This window comes from Doryrhamphus excisus, chromosome 7 (genome assembly GCF_030265055.1).
Source record: "Doryrhamphus excisus isolate RoL2022-K1 chromosome 7, RoL_Dexc_1.0, whole genome shotgun sequence".
Lineage (NCBI taxonomy): Eukaryota > Metazoa > Chordata > Actinopteri > Syngnathiformes > Syngnathidae > Doryrhamphus > Doryrhamphus excisus.
The window spans coordinates 6,107,442-6,123,400 of record NC_080472.1 but is presented as its reverse complement, the minus strand read 5'-3'; the positions used below and the strand labels follow the sequence as shown (position 1 = coordinate 6,123,400).

Below are 15,959 nucleotides of genomic sequence, written 5' to 3'. Positions count from 1 at the left end.
GAAACTTTGGCATCGTTTAACACAAGAATACACAATACTTAGTTTTTTCCACTTTTCTGACCAATAAATGTAGTTAGAAAGTAGTATTCTCGTGTTAAACCATGCCAAAGTTTCAGATAAGGAGGTTTGCGCATTCGGAAGTGCGCCCTGAAAGAAGTTTGGGATGCCTCAAAATGCTCGGTTTCACAGGGCGTTGCAAAACTGTTGCTTTGTGATGTCACAGAGGAGCGGGCTTACTTGTGGGTGTGGTCCTCCTCCAAACGCCGCAAAAACGGTTTTCTGTGTAGAATTATGATGTGTGAGTTTTTACACTAGTCGACAGCCGAATGTTACAATGCTAAGGCGACTTACCATTGAGAGATGTCTTAAAGAAACCTCTTTTCTTGAGAAACTTCGGACAGTCCAGTCTCTATGTCCGGATCAGATTCACACATGTGGTGTGGATTAAAAGCGAACATTTTAAAAAGATCAACTCCTACAAATTTGGGTTTGAAGCTCGCATCACAAATCGGAAGTCCTTCTAAGCACTCGGGTGTGTGACAAACCACAGCGTTAATGTTAGTACACGTACTTACTTACTATATTACATTCATTTGTTGCAGTTAAGTGTGAACAGAGTTCTGGTAAATGGTACAATACAAATTGTATGTGTTATTGTTATCCATAGGCTTGTGGGGCGGCCAGGAAAATACCTGTATGTTGTCGGATCATACAGAATGGAAGAGGTAACTCCCAATAGTGTTTCTATATGCATATTCTGTTTTTTTCCAGTATTTCAGTAATTTAACTGATAATTCATGTGATATGTTGGGCACTAACATGAAATGCTTTTCAGAGAGAGTAAATCGTTTGTCTTCATGTCCTGTTTCTCCTCCAGTGTGCGCACGCAGGATGCCTTATGGAGTTATGCATCCAGTTATGTATCACCATGCTTGGCAAACAGCTCATCCAAAACAACCTGTTTGAGATTGGCATACCGTGAGTGCTTAACTTTGATTCGATTGGGAGTCATGTTTTCCAAAGAAACTTGACTACACCTCACAATACCTATTATTTTTAACAGACCACCTGCTAACAGACCATTTTGATTTCTTTGTTTCATTTGTTCTGTAGCAAGCTGAAAAAAATGCTACGCAAGAAGTCGTCCGACCTAGACACAAAGCGAGAAGAGGAACTGGCCAAGACATTGAAACGGCATGAGAAGGATCACTTCTTGGGCCCCTTTGTAGGCCTTAATCCAGAGTATATGGAAATGAGTAAGTTTGTTTTGAAACTGTTATGTAGGGTAACACTTACAGCTACTCTTTCCCATCATATCGATAGAAAATATGAGGTTTCTTTCATTGGCTCAAATATTGCATGATGTGGTTGATGTTCGAACAAACCTGGGTGAACCCCGCCTTTCACCTAAAGTCAGCTGGGATAGGCTCCAGCACCCCTGCGATCCTCGTGAGGATAAGCAGTAGAAAATGAATGAATGAATGAATGAATTGTGAATGAGTTTGTGTCCCATTTAATATCTCTGTTGTATTGTTCTTCCATGTAGCAAAATCACTTATTGATAATATTGGAAAAGAAATGATGGTGTGGATCTATGCCATTCTCCATATCCAGTCATTTATGGTCAATGTAGTGAAAGGTTTCCAATTCCAGACCTTCTTTTTCAGCAGTCATTTGGCGATATACTGTAGTGTTGATGTCATCCAATTAGGATGAATGTATTCCTTCAGGGCCCACACAGTGGCCGAGTGGTTAACATGTTGGCCATTTGGGTTTGAATCTCCACTTAGGCATCTCTGTGTGGAGTTTGCATGTTCTCCCCGGGCGTGGGTTTTCTTTGGTTACTCCGGTTTCCTCCCACATTCCAAAAACATGCAGGGTTAATTGGTGACTCCAAATTGTCCATAGGTATGAATGGGAGTGTGAATGGTTGTTTGTCTGTATGTGCCCTCCGATAGGCTGGTGACCAGTCTAGGGTGTACCCGCCTCTCACCCGAAGACAGCTGGGATAGATTTTGTGTTTTTTTTTGTATACTTCCAGAGAGTGGAATGCATGTATCAGTCAGTTGACCACCTATGGCACTGTTGAAGCAACATTTATTATATATGTTATATATATTTAATCTTGTTCTCCCCTTCTGTTCTCAACTGTCAGTGGAGGACCTTGGCGCAATGTAGCACAGTTACAATCACATCATTCATTCGTCTACATCGATTCTCCACTTCACTTGCACTCTGGTTTAGTCCTTCGCTCTGACTTCTTTTTTTGACATATCGTGCATTATCATCCCCTTTATATTCCCTTAGGATTTTGCTGTCATAGCGCAGTGTGGTCGTTTTGAAATGTCTTTGTCATTTTTCTGGAACTTGACGTTACTATTTTGATTGGCTTGTTTGATTGACTGACAATTATGATTGACAGTGATAAAAATAGAGTTGAAGCAAATATTTTTATTCAACACCTGGCAACCTGCTAGCTCATCAGCAACCTGTTGGAGACCCCTGTGACAGCATCACTATCATAAAGCTGGATACACTACATGTTTATGGTAAACAACTTTGACACACAACCAAAATTATTACGGTTATTGCTAAGTTAGCATGTACACCATGAATGTGATAACCACTTGTAGCTACCACATGTAGGACAAAAACATGATAAAGCTCGGTGGATAACTCTATTTATCTCGATCTGGCTAGCTCGCTGCCGCCAATGTGAGGCAGGGTGACAAAGTGTGTAAACAAACAGTCAAACGACAATGAATTTGATCATTGAGGGATCAGACACACTGGTATTGATAGGATTAAGCTGTGATAAGATGATGTCAATGGACTCCACATTTTACAGACTGAGTTTTGATTCTCACGGTAATAAGGGACAAAGTGCGTGAATTGTCAACTATAGTACGTATATGGAATGTCAGGAAAGTTTTGGAATTGAACAGCCTCATAAATCGTTGGTCACACACTGACAAATTGTCAGTGTCACTCTCTCACGCTTTCATTGTTATGCTGGAGCCTATCCCAGCTGACTTCGGGCGAGAGGCAGGGTACACCCTGGACTGGTCGCCAGCCAATCACAGGGCACATATAGACAAACAACCATTCATACCTATGGACAATTTGGAGTCAGATCTTTCACTTTGACACAAATGTAGCCATATATATTAAGCCACAATGTCTAAACAACAATGCAACAACATAAACAACACAAAAAATGGTTGTTTGGTTGTTCCAGAGCATGTATTTCAATAAAAAAGATGCAGTGTTGTTGTTGCCCATGCAAGAAGCTTAGAAGCATTGACACAAACCCCCGCTGCCAACTGTCTTCCTCTCAAACGCCAGATCAATCGTCCATGAAATAGACAAATTGGAGCAAAACCATCAGGGACTGCTGTGGAACAATTAGCAGGTCACAGCAACCATCAACTGGATCGCAGCAGATTTGACTGATAAAAAAAAATTCCAGGATCACTGGAATCACTGTTCACCTGACTTCTGTCAATCATGTGGTGACCCTTCTACCGTATCTGCCCAAAGAGCCAACAGGCTGTCAACAGTCTGATTCATATTTAGGGATTTAACATAAATTGTGTCGCTAGTGAACAATGGCAATTGAAGAGAGAAGGGGAGAGATGTGGAGTTTAATCAAATCTAATCGAATCATTACAACTGTCAATTTTATTGCTAATTCTGAATTCTGATAGATCAGAGGAGAACATCAATATCTAGCAGAATGGTTTGGAGGGAGATGAACAAGCCGAGTCAAAAATAGACATTTTTAATGTCTATCTCAAGGTTTTTAGGAATTCAGTGGTGGTCCAGGGACTAACCCTAACTCATAAAAATCTACTGTTCTCAGATCAGTACACCCAAGAAGGGTTTCCAGCCCTGATGGAGCACCTGAGAAAATACTGAAAGCATGTGTTGATGAGCTTTATCAGGCTCTTCTCAGTCACAACTAGCCTTATTTAAGGCCAATTACCCCAAAACAACCACAATCACAAAATGCTTTACCCTAAAGAATGGCTCTTTGGATAGTAAAGGTTGTTGACCTCTGGTCTAAACAAACACATACTAATGACTTATTGACCAATTGACCAATTGTCCTGGTGTTCTCCATCACTGTCTGGTATGCAGCCTGTTCCACGGCAGACAGGAAGGCTTTACAGAGGGTAGTAAATACAACCCGAAAGATTATTGGCTGTCCCTTATCCTTCCTGCAGGAGATTGCCCTCTCCCATTACATCATCAGACTGGACCCATTCGGGACACAAAGCAAAAAACAGCATTTTCCCTACAGCGATACGCACCTTAAATAGACCATACACGCTACGTCAGGGGTCTCCAGTGAGTAGCTCACAAGCTACCAGTAGCTTCTAACAACTTTTCAAGTCGCTCTCCAAAGCTCTCCAATTATCAACTCCTATATGGACAAAATTAGAAAGTGGGGTTCGGCAGTAGTCTGGAAGTCTACAAGAAAGTTTGGGAACAATCACAGTTGTGGGCGGGCAGTGGGAATAAATTAAAACAGACCATTTTGGAAATTCATGGAAATACAGCTGGAATAGCTGATAAATGTGCATACCAGGTCCCCTTTAACATTAGGATATGGGGGACAAACAAACACACACCAGATAGCAAATTCTGCTATCAAACAATAGTAAGCAAGCCAGACTTTGAATATTATGAGGCTGTCACTTGTCAACTCGATTCAGATTCACTTCCTTCAATAGCGCGCACGGGGAGAACATGCAAACTCCACACAGAGATGCCCAAATGGAGATTCAAACAATATGACATGATTACACTGGAAACTGGCAGTATTGTCTTGTCCCCTAATCACTTCCTGTTGACTTCAATAACTGATGCTTATTTTTCTTTAACACCAGTTTGTATTTGTTTCCATAGTCATCCAGTTTGGAATGGTGACTCTTTTTGTGGCCTCGTTTCCTCTGGCGCCACTCTTTGCTCTTCTGAATAACATCATTGAGATACGCCTGGATGCCAAAAAGTTTGTTATGGAGCTTAGAAGGCCAATTGCTGTCAAAGCCAAAGATATTGGTAGGTGGTTTCTTTTGTCGTTCAAAACTCTTTGCTGCCTATCCAAAGTGATTGAAAGCTGGTATTGCTGTCAAAGGAGCTGCAACCAAGTACTGACTATGACTTGATGCCTCGGTGTGAATACTTTTGCAACAATGAAATACAGACTTATGCAATCTATCTATAGTTCAGAACACTTCAGAAAGAAATCAGTGATACTGGTTTGTGCTATTTCCTTTCATGTCAACAGGAGAAACACACCTTTCCTTTGTTCTGTGCCAAGAAATAGAGTGTTGCTCAGGGGTATGAATACTTTTGCAACCCGCCATTACTTTGTAATGCTAGTACCACTAGTAATGCTAGTGCAGTACGTAACCATGACAGAAAGCACCTTTTAAGAGTCATGTGGGATGCAGAGTTGACTCAACGGCTAGCGCTCACTACTCTCATTTCGTCTAACCCTAACCTTTGTATTGTGATCCGGATGAGGTTGGGGGACATCCCAGCCTCTGTGATTATCTGGATCTACGTTGGTAAATTTTATTCCCTAACTTCTTAGGATTTGGGCATTGGACATTAAATTGATGCCTTTTTTGATCTAGTTACTATGAGTATTGATACCCATCCCAAATGGTAAAAAATATGTTTTTGTTTACAGGTATCTGGTACAACCTGTTAAGAGGCCTAAGCAAGGTGGCAGTTATACTGAATGTGAGTTTGTCAGTATAACTTCAGTCCCATGTCTTCATAGTACATCATAATAATAGCCAGTTTTTGTTTGGCAGGCCTTTGTCATCGCCTTCACATCTGACTTCATCCCACGGCTTGTCTACCTGTACATGTACAGTCCTGATGGCACCATGCACGGCTTTGTCAATCACACTCTGTCATATTTCAACGTGAGTGACTTTCAGCCAGGTACAGACCCTATCCAGCCAATGATCCTTGGTCATAAGGTAGAAACATGCAGGTAAGAAGTTTGATTGTTGATTGTTTATTCACAACACACCCAATAAACCCAATGTGACATTGTTTTTGTATGTGTCTGATATCAGGTATAAAGACTACAGAGAGCCTCCCTGGTCCAACACACCGTATGATCTCTCCAAGGAGTTTTGGGCCATTCTTGCAGTCCGCCTTGCTTTTGTGGTTGTCTTCCAGGTTTGGGGCACCCACATACTATGATCACTCACTCGTGTCAATGCTGAGACCGTATTATGCATTCATATTAGGGGTATAATGTTTCTTTTTTGTAATAAGCATTGAGGCTCGTAATGGGGTCTCGGGCCAGTCTGAACTGAAACGTTTAGGGCCACATTTTTGTCCCAGTCCCCCCCAGGCCTGTAGCTTGCAGCCACTGCAAGACAACAACCTGTCTTACAAATGCTTTTCTGACTGACTGTGCTCCCAACTCTCTTGACATCATCAATTAACTCCTCCCTTGTCATTGTGGGCTGCTCTCTCATCTTTCTCACAATCACCCTTACCCCACCTGGTGAAATCAGGCATGGAACTCCAGAGTGAGGGTGATTGACTGGCGTGGATTAGCAATAATTGCACCGATAGTAACTCGATAGTAACTTCTATTCTTGTGCAGGTCTACAATCTTGTTGCAATAGGTCACAATGCTTATAGGTTGGGATCAAATATTTATTTAACCTCAATTGTTTTATTATTTCCACCCTCAGCCATCTCTGTGTGGAGTTTGCATGTTCTCCCCGTGCATGCGTGGGTTTTCTCCGGGTACTCCGGTTTCCTCCCACATTCCAAAAACATGCTAGGTTAATTGGCCACTCCAAATTGTCCATAGGTATGAATGTGAGTGTGAATGGTTGTTTGTTTATATGTGCCCTGTGATTGGCTGGTGACCAGTCCAGGGTGTACCCCGCCTCTCGCCCAAAGACAGCTGGGATAGGCTCCAGCACTCCCCGCGACCCTTGTGAGGATAAGCGGTAGAAAATGAATAAATTAATGAATGTTTTATTATTTTTTATGTTCACAAAAGTACAAAAGTTCTGGACCATGCATGTGTTTGGAAACCTACAAAATAATCAATTACTTAAATTGAGCAGGGTTGTTTGCTGGGATGATGGCGAAAAAGATGAAGAGATTAGTTAAATTAGTTAAATAAAAATGTGCTTTGTTGTCTTTCGGCTTCTCTTGTCAAAGGTCACCAAATCATGGTTTGTTTTAGTTTTTAAGCCAGATGCGCTTTGTGAAGCAACCCTCCCATTGATCCGTGCTCAAGTCCAACAGCCTGGTGTTGTAGTATTAGTAAGATAGTATCAACAACAATTAAGAAAACAGAACTATTGTTTTACTCAGTTGTGTCCTGTTTCGACATACGTTGGTGAATGCCACATGTAGTGATTAAGGGTGTACACAAACTCAGCCAGTCGTACTTGTACTTGTGCCCACTCCTCACAAAAAGTCTGTTAAGTCTCCAAGCTCAAGTTTGGGACATAATAATTGTCGCTCCTCACAGGTTCTTAATGAGTAACAACACATTTTCTGATAGAAACAAAACACTCACAATTATGCAACCTACCCTGTTCTCGCTCACCCGCAACTTCATTCATGTGCGCAATAAAGACATGTGTAACATTTACTGCAATCACTCTGTACTCTGCCAAACGTATACTTGTCATTGCTTGTTGCTATGGCATGCTATATTTAGCATCAATATTCCATGCATCATATCAATTAGTTGTATTGGAATGTATGGTGATGGTACACTGATGCCTTTTCTATTTGTTGCCTGACAGAACGTGGTGATGCTCATGAGCGACTTTGTGGATTGGTTGATCCCAGACATACCAAAGGACATCAGTCTCCAGATCCACAAGGAGAAGGTCCTCATGGTGGAGATGTTCATGAAAGAAGAGCAAGGAAGGAGACTTGCCCTGCGAGAGAGTCACAGGGGGAACAATAGCACTTCCCCGTCATCCTCGAACAAGAGCCTACTACAACGCACTCGCAGCAAAACATAAATTACTCAAGTACCAGCTGTACGTTTATTGGAAAAGAAGCACAAATATCTTTAAAAAAGAACACGGTACAACTCATAACTAAGTTTATAAATGGAGGACTTTAAACAGTAGCTAGAAAAGCTTATGCAATTTCACAAAAGTAAGGCTTCTCCATTTTGACTGTCTGTAGAAATGACTTAAAACCTGAAACTTTCACATATTCACCATTTTAGGGCTTTTTCAACATGTACATATCTTTTTGAACCTATAGCAACCTAGAGCCATTTCTTCAAGTCAATTGACGAGGGATTTCTAAAGACATCATGGACTGGACAAGGCAAACATGGACTAAGAAGGACGTGGAAATAAGGAAACATCATGAGGGATGAAAGGGCATTTATGATCTCTCACACCTGGGACTCTCTCCTCCGGAGACCATCGAGCAGCAGGGCTGATGAGCACCACGTCACAGTGCTCAGGTGGCAGTTGAAACATGTCAAGGTAAAAAATAGAATATAATACAGTGAAACCTCTGTTTGCATCATGAATCTGTTCCAGAAGGTCCAACTCTAACCGAAACTGATGTCCCACTGTATATCTCAAACCTAAAAATGCACCACTGAAATACACTCAAATACACATAGGAAATACACATAAGACATTTCAAGAGAAATGGATACTCAGGTGTTAATCATTATACTTTCTGGAGTCATTTTTCATGAGGATTAGTCAAATGAAATGTTACTAGTTGTATTTGGGAAACAAAAATCCCATTATTTTCTGTTATACGTGAATATAAACACCAGACAAAACGATGCCAAACCCCACTTTAATCTGAAAGGTATTCTCAGGGAAGAAGCTTGTCTAGTTAATCCGTCCATGTTCGTCCATACAATGGATAAAATCCCCTGCTGTGTCTATGCTTCCATTGAATTTTCTTTTTCTACAAATGTTGGTCATTACTGTTTTGAAGAGGTGTGGTTGTTAATGTATTTAGATTTGGAGCTTTTTGGTTCTTTTGCGCTAAACATTATTTTCTGCTATGTTTTTTGTATTACATGTAACAAGTTACATGTGAAGGGGCATCACATGGTTACATTTGCACAATTCAACATGTCTGAAAAGGAGTAGAAAGAAGAAGAGCATATGTTTATCAGAATAAGAATCAATTATCCTACCCCTTCCCCATGTCTATTACTGAAGTAATAGTAATAAATGAACCTTAACTTGTACTTAGTGACACGATATTTCACTTTCCGACATTTGTCATGTAATGCCTTTGTAGTTTCATTCATACATTCATTCATTTTCTACCGCTTTTTCCTCATGAGGGTCGCGGGGGTGCTGGAGCCTATCCCAGCTGCGAGAGGCGGGGTACACCCTGGACTGGTGGCCAGCCAATCACAGGGCACATATAGACAAACAACCATTCCCACTCACATTCATACCTATGGACAATTTGGAGTCACCAATTAACCTAGCATGTTTTTGGAATGTGGGAGGAAACCGGAGTACCCGGAGAAAACCCACGCATGCACGGGGAGAACATGCAAACTCCACACAGAGATGGCCGAGGGTGGAATTGTCCCTGGTCTCCTCGCTGTGAGGTCTGCGCGCTAACCACTCGACCGCTGTGCCGCCTTTGTAGTTTACTTTAGCCATTTTTATACTTGAAAATGCTTAGTTTCAGCCCAAAACATACACAAAATTAGTTTACATCATTTGCTTGTATATACATATTTTTTACCAATAATAGGCCATAGTCAATATAGCCAAGCTAGAATATATTCTATGGTAAAACAGGTAAAACACATATTAAAATATGTGAAAATCGTGTTAATTTATTTTTAAAAATGTACACAAAAAATAAATAAGTTAAATAATAAAGACATTAAAATGAATGATTATGAACTATAAGAGTGAAAACTAATTCACACATCGGCCATTACGATCGGCCATCGAGTGACTTACACATTACGCACTTACTCAGCTGAAAGCAAACGTAGTTCCCATCAACGGCGTATCACTTACATCATCATGACTGATATCACTGATTAGCCATATTTTGATTTTAGAGCATATTTCAGTTTTGATCCACAAAAATGATTTCAAGGTTAGCCATAGTGCCAGGAAGAAGTGAAATCCTCTTTTGTGTTTCGAGTGGGAAACCTTGGCCGACCCGGTGAAATACGTAAATAGACAAAGACATGTGGATAAGATGAAAGCAGTGTGCCGCCATTGGTCTGTAGAGATGGGGAATGGTACGACAAGCAGTAACTATTAATACTACACTTTAATTACAGCCATGCACGTGTGAAGCTTCTGTTTACTAATTTCTCTTACTAAAGAATAACTATCAATCTATGGAGATTAGCACTGAGCACTCAGGAAACCTAACTTTTATTTTTAATGATTTCTGTTTGCTGTCACAAAACATTGCATTCCACTTTTTTCGGGGGTATTTCTGCAAAAACAGTTCAACCAACCGAGGCTTTGTTCTCAAGATGTAGCGCGACATAACCCAAGGAAACGATCCCAGCAGGTGTATTTTACACAAGATGACAAAGTAAATATAATGGCTGGATATGAGGAGTTTAAAGAGATTATTACAGTCAAAAGCAACACCAATAGAGCGAAGACAGACTGCTGGCAAAATAATGTCGAGCGTGTAAATGTGGAGGTTAAAACTGATTATTATACCTACTAGTCTTTTCACTTATCAGTGCTCAACATTTGAAATATTAACACTTTAAAAACACATAAAAAAAGAAATTGGATACATTTTCATCGTTGAAATATGTGTATATTGTCATTTTACGGCTAAATGCTGTATGTCATTGTGACCGTTAAGCTGCGGTGTTGACATTTTGTAGCGACCTCTTTGTTAAATTTTCTTCCAGTTGATTGATGCCTCAGAGTGTTTATTCCTCCAGCAAATATTGTAATATAAGAAGATTTATAGGCTGAATACTCATGCAAGGACTGTTGCGACATACTGTATACGTCTGCAAACACTGGCTGAGTTAATGTTTCATATTGCATTTTGCATTGTTGATGCACGGCTCGAAACGTGAGCAAATGTCGTGTGTTCTCGACTGTAAATCGACATCTCTACATAGAGACTTTCAGCAGGGAATGCTAGCGAATCAGTGTGATGTCAAAGTAACCACTCCCGGCGTAGTGCTACTCATGTTATTCTCTCTCCCAGGTCCACCAGGTTCTCAATAAATGGTGGCACCATTCCCAAATGAGTTACACCATGAAACAGTAGCGTAACTTGGCGTAACTCCCGACCAGGTTATGAGTTTAGCCTAAGTTACCATGGTGATACAGCAACTTTAAGCTACCTTCTCTGAGCCAGCAAGCCTAGCTTTCCACTCAACACACTTCGCTATCCCACTAAACCCGCTTCCAGAATACCCCGTTTGTCTTAAAGGGGATCTATTATGCTCATTTTTGGCCCTTTGTATTGAGTCGTTGACTCCTATAGAGCAGGTATACACAATAACCAGCACAGAAAGCTTTCTAGATCTTCCGATCCTGCACCTCTTTATTCAGTTCTTCCATGGATTTCATGCTTCCCACCCAAACCGTCTGTTAAATTTACTGAGTGCAGGCAATCGGCAGCCCATATAAGAAAGTCCGGATCGCAATGATGTCAATATTGCTCGGTGTAAAACCAAGTGTGCAGAGCCATCCAAAACTATTTTCAGGGATCACTTCCAAATGTGCAAACCTTTGTAACGGCAATAATAGATCAGAAAAGTGGAAAAGCATAATAGGTCCCCTTTCAAGACTTTTGGACTTGTATGATGTCAAGTGAAGCAAATGCATTTTAATATTTGTATCAGTCAAACCCCGTACAATAGCTTCGCCTCATATTTGTTTCATTTTCATTCAGCTTTTGACATTTCTTGATTTTCTACTAAAGTGAATGTATGCATTGTTACTGTTAAGGCACGGAGCATAGTACAGTATTTTCTTGTGCATGACCAAGCACAAACTGTGTAAAGTAAGTGTTCTGTTGATTGGCATGTGTAGTCTGCTGTGTGCCAATATGTATTCCACCTAAGTTTTAAACTCTTAAGAAAAAGTCTTAACTGAAAAGAATGTATTGTTTTGTCATTTGTTTGCCAACATGTTCAAAACCACAAAAAAACACATGTAGTTTAACAAGAACCCCCCTAAAAATTTAATTATCAATTAATTAATTGATTAATTTTCAATTAATAGTCAAAATATTAAAATGATGAAGTTGTAATCGAACAAGAAAAATGTATAAGAATATTGTAATAATATGTGGAATAATTAGTGCAATAAAGTTAAAATATTAAAGAAAACTGCTGTGCGCTCATTTAAATTGTTGCCTTTTGGCCAAAAAGACCCGTGTTCAAGAAAATATTGGATTCCCTTAAATGTATAAATATGAAAATATAAATACTGAATGATACGTTTTATATAATTTCATGTAACTGTAATCAGAACTGAAAAAAATGCTAATCCCGCCAGTGTCAGTCCACGAGCAAGTTATTAACATTAGATGAATATGGATTTGTATATAATTTACATATTCGTTTGGAAATATGAATAATATTATTTAATTACATAATTTATTATAAAAAATAATTATATAATTTATTATTTTTTTTCCAAGGCGTATATTGTGCTCCAACTTCTCCTGACAACACCAGACCGTGTTGCTCTACAGGCGTGCATGTTTTATTTTGAAGGCTTGACTTTATCTGCTACCGGATGTACTACGCCGATCTTGCTCGAGTGTTTCCGAGCGGACCGAAAGCTGTGAACCAAAGACGATTTTTTTGTTCATGAAAGTTAATAAATAAAATATTGTATTTCTTAACATTCCACATTAGTATGGAATTTACGTGTGTTCTAATGCTAATTTATGTCATAAAAAAATAAATAGTAAAGTCGTTTTGATTTGGCAGGTGGGGTTGTGCTGTGACTTCTTCGGGCAACACGGAAGCGAAAGTATAACTTTTTATGTTGATCCGGACTTCGGTACGCCTGTTAGGCGAGAGCGTGAGCAGGCTTTGAGTGCCATTATGAGCTCCTTTAACGCTCTTTTACTGGGCATATCCGATGATCTGAAAGACGAACAGCTGAAGAAGCTGATGTTTCTGTGTCGGGACATGGTGAGGAAGAGGGAGGCCGAGAAGATCACCAGCGGAGTGCAATTGTTCCAGTGTTTGACCGAGAGAGGCGAGCTAAAACAAGATAAAACGGAGTCGCTGTCACAACTTCTCCGACAAATTAACAGAGAGGATCTGGCGGACAAGTTGGACAACTTTCACACACTTGATGAGTGCAAAAACAACCAACCTTGCCCAACGGAGAAAGGTATTATTGTCTTTTCTGTACATCAAGTTATGTTTAACAGTTACCAGACGACGCGGTAATCCCTCCTCGTCGGTTCTGGGAAATGCGGAAGTGCTTTAAAATATTTTGATATTTATATATTGATTTGGCACATTTAATAATAATAATAATAATAATAATAATAATAAATTTTATTTGCATAGCGCTTTTCAACATTTCTTGAAACGGAAATTACATTCTAAGGTCATTTGGCTTAACAGTCGTATATTTGAGTCAAAATCTTTACCAAAACGCCTCACTCGTGCTTAGCTAATTAATTTCCCTTATAAACAGTCAATGCCTCCAAAATGCAAAGATTTTCCTCGATTGCGTGATTTCATGACCCGAAACGCAGTAGTTAGTTTTTTGTTTTTTTTTACCTAAATAACGCAATGATAACGTGATAACGCAATCTGTTCTACGCATGTGCAGGACGCGTCACATCCGCTCGGTTTAGATTTGTACCATAAACATACACTGCAAAAAAGGCTGGCCGTATAATGCTAAAAAGACTATATTTCTGCTGTAAATACTTTAAATTAATCTTAATCCAGGTCACAGTGTCGCTGTCAACATAAGTGAAGTCTCCCAGCAGAACGAGGGAACACTGTATAAAGTAAACTGGCCTTTAGCCATCAATAATGTCCATTATTGCAGTGTTTCTCAATTTTCTGTCATGCCCCTAGAGGTGACAATGTTTATGCTTGTATTTACAATGTCATAAACAGGTTTTCTATGCTCTAACTATGAAAACTACGAGAATTTGTTAATATTGAATCCTATTTTGGGAAAATTCACTCGGTTGGGTCTGGAACCAATTAACTGTGATAAGCAAGGGATGATTATATATATAAACCTTACAAGCCTTAAAGCCTTACAAGCCTTAAACCTTAGCACCGTTTGAACCAACCCATTTTTCTCGTGAGCATGTGGGCATCGAGTCCAACTCCATGTCCAGCACATTTCTTAAGACTCCAGACAGCAAGATCTACCAACGTACTTCTGCGCATCCATTTACATACAGTATGGCTTCCACCTTCTGTAATAAAAAGACTTTATTTCCCATTTATGTCTTGACTGCATCTTCAGCCAAACTGGACATCGCCACCGACGTGATTGCAGAGAATCTGGGAAGGACCTGGCGTACACTGGGAAGGAAGCTGGGTTTGACTGAAAGTAAACTGGATTCTGTGGCCGGGAGGTATCCCCCCGATCTGGAAGAGACGGCGAGAGATCTGCTGAAGGTTTGGAGGAAGAGTCGTGGTGCTGAAGCTCATACAGAAGACTTAATCAAGGCCCTGAGAGCATGTCAGCAAAACCTTACAGCTGATAAAGTGGAAGACAGAATCGCTTGCATTGGTCATGAAGATGGCCGTGAAGACCTGACAAATGAATGAAAATGTCAACCAAATCAACTAAAGATTTGATGAATGAAATGAAATGAATTGTTTGAAAGTAGATTTTCTTGTGTAAATAAATCTGCATAGCGTATTGTAATATATAAAGATGTTTCTTTGTGTGCATGCTAGTTTTGCATATTTGGCGACAGAAAGTCAGTGTTTTGCAAGTCTCAAAGAGCTGTCCAAGTTGAGTCTCAAGACAAGACAGGTTGAGTCAAGTCTGAACATCATCGATGACGTTGACTCAAACTGCACGTCGATGCGTCATCATTCAGAAAAAAAAATGGCGGCATAGAGTCGCAGCGAGTTGGGCAAGAAGAAATATCTCGCAATAGGATATCAAAAGTATGGGAGTACTTTACACTTAAAGGTAACGATTCGGTGGTCTGTGACCTGTGCAAAATGGAGATAGCGTACCATAAAAGCACTACCGTGATGCACCAGCACCCTGGAGCTGCTTGTGTGGAGGAGAAGACACAATACGTTTTCAACTCTTTTTTTCTTTCCTTGTTTGCAATGATTAACCCTGTCATTCATCCAAACGCACCACGTGTGTGTACATGCTCCAGCCTCGCACACACGGAGCATGTACCCACTCAAACACACACCTGAGCAGACTAGACCTGAGCTTTGAGAGTGGTGGTGGAAAGCAAGAGGGAAAGATAAAAGGACACACACAGCTGCTGTTATTTATTTATTTTATGTTTATATTTAGATTCAGATTGTGTTTTAATTTATTATTTTTGCTATTATAGGATTTCATTGTGCACTTTATTGTTGTATTGTTCAATACAATTCATTTTTCAACTTGTTAATAAAAATATCTTGTTTTTATGCATGGTGATAAATTAGCTGTAATTGCTGTATATGTCAAATTATGGGGAATAAACGATAGTCAAATTGAAATGGAATCAAATCAGTTTTAAAAATGAATCGTTAGATTAATCGATGCATTGAAAAACTATTTTCTAGATTAATCACAAAAATAATTGTTTAACCCAGCCCTACTCCGCTTGGGTGGTGTGGAGTTTGCATGTTTGTGGGTTTCCTCCCACATTCCATAAACATGCATGTTAGGTCAATTAGCGACTCAAAAAAAAACAACCCTGGTGACCCCGATATAGCCAGTAGTACCTTCACAATTAATCTATGCGATCGCCAATTTCAC

The 15,959-nt window shown here is 39.9% G+C and overlaps 2 protein-coding genes across 4 annotated transcripts in view; both read left to right on the top strand.

Moving 5' to 3' along the window:
- ano1a (anoctamin 1, calcium activated chloride channel a) overlaps positions 1–9,244 on the top strand; it is a 30,423-nt gene extending 21,179 nt beyond the window's left edge. For all 3 annotated transcript variants that reach the window (XM_058077658.1, XM_058077656.1, XM_058077657.1), the window contains 8 exons: positions 668–725; positions 878–978; positions 1,114–1,256; positions 4,912–5,064; positions 5,702–5,754; positions 5,829–6,013; positions 6,099–6,204; positions 7,809–9,244. In XM_058077658.1, coding sequence (XP_057933641.1) covers positions 668–725; positions 878–978; positions 1,114–1,256; positions 4,912–5,064; positions 5,702–5,754; positions 5,829–6,013; positions 6,099–6,204; positions 7,809–8,033 — 1,024 coding nt within the window. In that variant the 3' untranslated portion in view covers positions 8,034–9,244. The remainder of the gene's footprint in view (positions 1–667; positions 726–877; positions 979–1,113; positions 1,257–4,911; positions 5,065–5,701; positions 5,755–5,828; positions 6,014–6,098; positions 6,205–7,808) is intronic.
- A 3,721-nt stretch (positions 9,245–12,965) lies between these two features.
- On the top strand, positions 12,966–15,668 carry fadd (Fas (tnfrsf6)-associated via death domain). Its single transcript, XM_058077660.1, has 2 exons — positions 12,966–13,373; positions 14,481–15,668. Exons 1-2 carry the CDS (start codon positions 13,079–13,081, stop codon positions 14,786–14,788), a joined length of 603 nt encoding a protein of 200 aa, XP_057933643.1. The 5' UTR covers positions 12,966–13,078; the 3' UTR covers positions 14,789–15,668.
- The last annotated feature ends 291 nt before the right edge of the window (positions 15,669–15,959 follow it).